At 43.4% G+C, this 6159-nt stretch overlaps 1 protein-coding gene across 1 annotated transcript in view; it reads right to left on the bottom strand.

Moving 5' to 3' along the window:
* The window catches only part of mrpl45 (mitochondrial ribosomal protein L45), a 66304-nt gene extending 60215 nt beyond the window's left edge, over window positions 1-6089 (bottom strand). Inside the window, 7 exon segments of the mRNA XM_056585894.1 lie at window positions 1902-2051; window positions 2306-2354; window positions 3114-3183; window positions 3186-3211; window positions 4295-4412; window positions 4956-5151; window positions 5986-6089. Coding sequence (XP_056441869.1) covers window positions 1902-2051; window positions 2306-2354; window positions 3114-3183; window positions 3186-3211; window positions 4295-4412; window positions 4956-5151; window positions 5986-6048 — 672 coding nt within the window. The 5' untranslated portion in view covers window positions 6049-6089.
* Window positions 6090-6159: the final 70 nt, after the last annotated feature.

The raw sequence follows: 6159 nt of genomic DNA, 5'->3' as shown, positions 1-6159 counted from the left end.
CTTGTGAATCCCAGCGTCTTCGGTTGCTAAGCGACGTCAACGTCTTGCAAGTAGCCTTGTAATAAGCGGGATAATGTATAGAACGTTGCCGGCAGTGGTGGGCAGAGTAGCTAAAAAATGTACTCAAGTAAAAGTACTGTTACTTTAAGATTATAATTACTCAAGTAGAAGTAAAAGTACTCGTAAAAATAATTACTCAAGTAAGAGTAAAAAAGTATGCAGTGAAAAGACTACTCAAGTACTCAAGAGTAAAAGTACTGAGTTTCTCCGATTTATTTTTTAAATAAACAGAGCAACACAAACGGTACAAAATAGACACCAACAAAATATAAAACAGCAATGTTCAAATAAAGATAATGTAAATAACCCTTTTAAATAAAATAAATAAGGTCTTTAAAAATAAAATGTATAACCCTTGAACTAAAACAATAACAAATTAAATCTTTGCAAAATAGTAGCCGCATAGTAGCCTGGGTGCTTTAAGCATGGAATTCCCTGTGGCCCGTTAACGTTTCGGGGGGCGCCGGGTCAACGTCGCAACCAATTCGGTTTTGTCTAGAGGGGAGTAACTGCGCCCCCTCCCGAAGTGGTACAGCCCAGGTCGGCCTTGAACTGCGATTGGTCGGAAAGACGTTACAGCTAATGACAACATTGAACTCTCATGCAGGCTCGAACAGAGTGACACACACACACACACACACACACACACACACACACCACACACACACACCACACACACACACACCACACACACACACACACACACACACACACACACACACACACACACACACACACACACTCCGTATCCAGCTTATTTTCCCAACTCTCCCGATTACCACTCTGCGTTGTGCGTGCATCCGTGCCTGTGCAGGCGTTATTCAATTGCCTCTCGGCCGCTTGTACCCGCGATCTCGTCCTTTCGGCCATCAGCCAACCCTCATGACCATAGGTGAGGATAGGAACGAAGATCGACCGGTAGATCGAGAGCTTTGCCTTGCGGCTCAGCTCTCTTTTCGTAACAACGGTGCGGTAAAGCGAACGCAATACCGCCCCCGCTGCTCCGATTCTCCGGCCAATCTCACGCTCCATAGTACCCTCACTCGCGAACAAGACCCAGAGGTACTTGAACTCCTTCACTTGGGCTAAGGAATATTCACGTGATAGAAATAGATCTCGCATGTAATAAAATAAAATATCTAAAAAAACAAAGTAACGACCGTCACGTAGCCAAATGGAACGGCGTAAAAGTACCGTTCTTTTTTCAAATATTTACTCAAGTAAAAGTAAAAGTATGTTGCAATAAAACTACTCCTAAAATTACAATTTATCCAAAAAGTTACTCAAGTATTTGTAACGGAGTAAATGTAGCGCGTTCCTACCCACCTCTGGTTGCCGGTCATTATCGAAAATAAACCCCTTCAGGGCGAAGCAGACACCTCCGCTGGGCGGGCTCATCTAGCTGCGTAGGCGAACCATGTTTGTGACACACGATGATCAAGCGTCAGGTTAGGCGCGTTACGGGCGTAATCTATCACGCGTAACGCGTTCAGTGTGGCCACACCTTTACACCTCACTGCTCCTTAAGGACATTGATTGGAATATAGTGTAGGTCATCTTGGATAAAAACAACTGTTAAATGAGTAATATTTAGTCAACTTCCTGACCTGGGCTCCATCAAAGATCACTGACAAATACCAACATCTAATAGAACCAAGTTAACTTCACAGAATTCCTGCAAGTCTGTTCGTACAGGTAATGAAATAATCGGATTCAAACTTAAATTCACGTTGGTCATGTGCACACACCGTGCACACCTGTCTGGAGTGCTGCTCATTCAGCGTGCACACCTGCCTCACCTGTCTGGAGTGCTACTCATTCAGCGTGCACTGCTGCCTCACCTGTCTGGAGTGCATTCGCAGGGTGACCTGGCCGTACAGGTTGGTCTTGGTGACCATGTCGGGGCAGCGGGCGTGCACCACCCGGGGCGGCTCCAGGGACTCCACGAAGCTCCATCGGATCGTCTTCAGGCGGTTCCCCCGGGTCATCTCCTGCAGAGAGACCAGATCCCCATAGTCCAGTTGATACTACCTTCTCTTGTGCATTACGCAATGACAACAGTGTTGTAATAATATACTAATAATAACACTCACGATGATGAGTGATATAGTTTAGGTCCAGAGTGTTTGACCGGTTACTCTGGTAATATCAGTAAATTATTAGTAACTTCCATAATGATAGTAACAGTCAAGGAAGAGTAACTTCCATAATGATAGTAAACAGTAGTAAATGATGAGAAACTTACAGGGTAGCACCGCTCTGTCACCAGGGAGTGTAGCTTCTCCTTGTTGAACCTGAGAGAAGTGTGGACAGCAACAGTCAGAATCAACATACCCACATACCCCTCCCTACTAACAGACTTTACATTTAACTGATACTAATAGTCTGTTGTAACGGTTGAGCAATGCATGTGTAAGAAAAAATGCATTGTATTTAGACATTTTACTGTGCACAGATTTATTACGGTAATTCTCAAAAGGTGAAACATCTGCTTTTGTCAATGTAGTAAACCTCACATTAAGAGTGACAGTTCAACCGTCCAATGACAGACAGGGGGGCACGGGATAATGGCCGCAAAAACAAAGGAACCCGATCAACTCTGAGCATTCAGTGCAACCCAGAAGGAGCACGCCGATCGGTTACACCGTGGCCCCGGATCCCAGTTCACTGGAATCTCATCGCCATGGAAACCACGGCCCTGCCGCTAACATGTACTTAGAAAGCAGTTTCCGCCAACACACATGGGCACCGCATATAAATCTTCTTGTTTACACTCACATTATTCCCTGTTGTCAGAGAGAGCAGATAGATTATAGGAATACACCCATTCTTTTTCCTAGACTCTATATCCTAGCCTTCGGTTAGTTTATTTTATACATTTGTTGCCTTACTGTGGGTGTTTGTTGGAGGTAATTTGTACTATATTCCTTAATTTTAGTTTTAGTTTTCTCACTTGAGAAGAGCAATTGTGACAGTAGGAGGGAGGAGGTGGAGGATGGGGGCGGGTGCAGGAGAGGTTGAGGAAGAGGGGGAGGGAGATGCAATGTTCTTACTGTGTGAGGGCCATGTGAGCCTGGATGAAGATGTCCTGAGCCAGTTCTGGAAATGTCTTGGTATTGAAGAGGGGTCGTGCTCTTTGATCTTACGTATCCTGTGGAGAGAGTCAGGTCTAGTTTACAGTATTCTTAGGAGAGAGAAATTCAGGTCTAGTTTACAGTATTATGTGGAGGGAGTCAGGTCTAGTTTACAGTATTTTGTAGAGAGAAAGACAGGTCTAGTTTACAGTAGTCTTTAAAGAGAGAGTTAGGTCAAGTTAACAGTATTCTGTAGAGAGAGAGTCAGGTCAAGTTAACAGTATTCTGTAGAGAGAGAGTCAGGTCTACTTTACAGTATTATATATGGAGAGAGTCAGGTCTACTTTACAGTATTATGTGGAGAGTCAGGTCTACTTTACAGTATTATGAGAGAGAGTCAGGTCTAGTTTACAGTATTATGTGGAGAGTCAGGTCTAGTTTACAGCATTCTTTGGAGAGATTCAGTTCTAGTTTACAGTATTCTGTAGAGAGAGTCAGGTCTAGTTTCCAGTATTCTGAGGAGAGAGAGTCAGGTCTACTTTACAGTATTATGTGGAGAGAGTCACGTCTAGTTTACAGCATTCTTAGGAGAGAGTCAGGTCTAGTTTACAGTATTCTGTAGAGAGTGTCAGGTCTAGTTTCCGGTATTCGGAGGAGAGAGAGTTAGGTCTAGTTCACCGTATTCTGTGGGGAGAGACATTTCTTGTTTACAGTATTAGTGTTGTGCAAGTCAGCATGTTGTCCGAGACATGTGACCTGAGACATGTGACCGATGATGAGGGAACTAGAAGTTTCCCTGCAGAAGCAACAGAGATGTTGGCCAAGACCAGTCTTTCCCAACCTTGGGGACAGAACCTTGTGTGGGTTCCGTTGCTTACATATAACCTATACATATAACCGATATTTGATAGGACATTCTAGATTAAGTTTCTAAAAATATAAACAGACCAAATGATTCATAGCCACAAGAAAACAAACATTCACCTGGCCATCGATATAATGGGCAGAAAACTGATAGTTAAAAAAAACTAGTTCAAGGAAACAGATGCTCAACAGCATAAGGCAGAGGATTTTCAGACCTAGAAATTGGGTCACGGTTGACTAGGTTTGGGATCCCCTGAGCTGGCTAGTGCTTATGAAGGTAACGCTAGGCTACATACGCTAGCTGGGAGGCAGCGCTCTGTCTCAGCTGCTCCGTCCGCTGCTTCAGCCCCTCCCTGGAGAGGGTGGAGAGCCTGGCGTCACCCTCGGGAGGGATGTAGGGGTCAAAGATACCCGCTGAAAGAAAGAAAGAGAAAGAGCGAAAGAGAGGAAAGACAAGGACAGAGTGATAGATATAGAAACAGAGGGAACAAATAAATTTAGTTTTTTATCAACGAAGAATGTCCTTTTCTGACCTTTTTGAAGCATTAAGTGGAATGATTTTCTGAGTGCAAATCGCTTAAAGCACTTCTTAATTGATTCAAAGTGAGGGAATTTGATTTCCTCCCTTAATCAGTGTGTGGATTTCAACTTCAGTTCTAGCCGAAAGTCCAGCCTACATCCATCTAGTCACAGCTAATGGTTGGTTACTAGTACATGTGTGGTGTAACCAATGTCTGGGTGGGGTAACAGGGACTTGGTGGTGTTCTGGCTGGTTTTACCAGTGTGGGAGGTCGCTGGAATTATCAATGGCTTGGTGATGTAACAGACTAGGTGGTGTTACAAGTGTCTGTGTGGTGGGTGGTGCAACAGAGACAAGGTGGTGTTGTGCGTTATGTTTGCAGTGTCTGGGTGATGGGTTGCATAACAGACACTAGGTGGTGTTCTGGGTGGAGCTACCTGTGCAGGAGATGTTGATGGATCGCTCCACGTACTGCTGGCGGAAGACGAGGCCAGCGGCCCGGGCCCGGGCCTCTGGGTCGGCCTTGGTCTTCTCCTTAATCCCAACGGCGGGCGGGATGAAGTGGCGCTTCTTTCCACGGACGGGTACAACCAGCGGGTGAGGCTGCCGCACATCCACCCAGCCATCAGCACTCTGAAACACAGGGTTCAGTCAGTGTAAGAAGCCATGGTCCTGAGACAGAGGCTCAGTGAGCCATAGGAAGGAGTAGGATATTGCACGGGACTATTTAACCGGTTTTGACCGAGTCCCCATCTTAAAATAGAGCAGCCATTTTACCCTTCTGATAAGGAATTCGAAAAATATTCAAGGTTAACATGATTGTTGAATATCGAATTAGCAAACTATGTCAAAGAAAAGGTTTGGTTGACATCGTATATTAAGGGTGTTCATACTTTTAAATCACATATTTTATACCTCGATATTTATAAAAAATAAAAATATAGGTTCTTACTGTAGATTAAATAGCAACGTTTCAAGGCATTTTGGAGATTACCATTTTAGAGACGAGGGTTATCTTGACCCCGATATGATCACGATTTGACCTCACAATATGAACATGATGTAAAACGTTATTATCCCAAGAAAGACAAATGGAATTAACAACCCTATTCTCATGACAAAGCCTAAACAATTAAGAATCAATATTTAACATAGTAGTTTGTCTATCCAAATTAGATCAATGATATGTGCGGTTTGAAGGCCAAATATAAAATGTCTTAGTGTGGATGTACTTCACATGTAGCTATAGGTAATCTTATACTTCTTATTACTGAATACATGATTCAATATATTCTTAGGTTTATTCATGTCTCATATGATATGACAGTTAGTCCACACATCCATCCTAATAGAAAAATGAAGGGTTGTAAAAACGCCATGACGTTACACATATATACGAATTAATTAGAAATAGCATTTGCATTACATCTATATCGGGTAGTTCATAGGTTTAGAGATTATAAATACCTTTAAATTGTTACAAGTTGCTCGATGCAACGCGATCAACGTCCTCCGTAAGGGCACCGCCATCTTGGCTGTACTTAGAGGTGTTCAAGAGCGTCCTATAGCGCACTAGGATGCGCAGTACGGTCACCAACCCGTTTTCCCCCGTTTTATTTATGTAGTTATTAGAATATTATT

The sequence above is a fragment of the Gadus chalcogrammus genome, chromosome 3 (genome assembly GCF_026213295.1).
Source record: "Gadus chalcogrammus isolate NIFS_2021 chromosome 3, NIFS_Gcha_1.0, whole genome shotgun sequence".
Classification (NCBI taxonomy): Eukaryota; Metazoa; Chordata; class Actinopteri; order Gadiformes; family Gadidae; genus Gadus; species Gadus chalcogrammus.
This window is presented reverse-complemented; position numbering and strand designations above follow the sequence as displayed.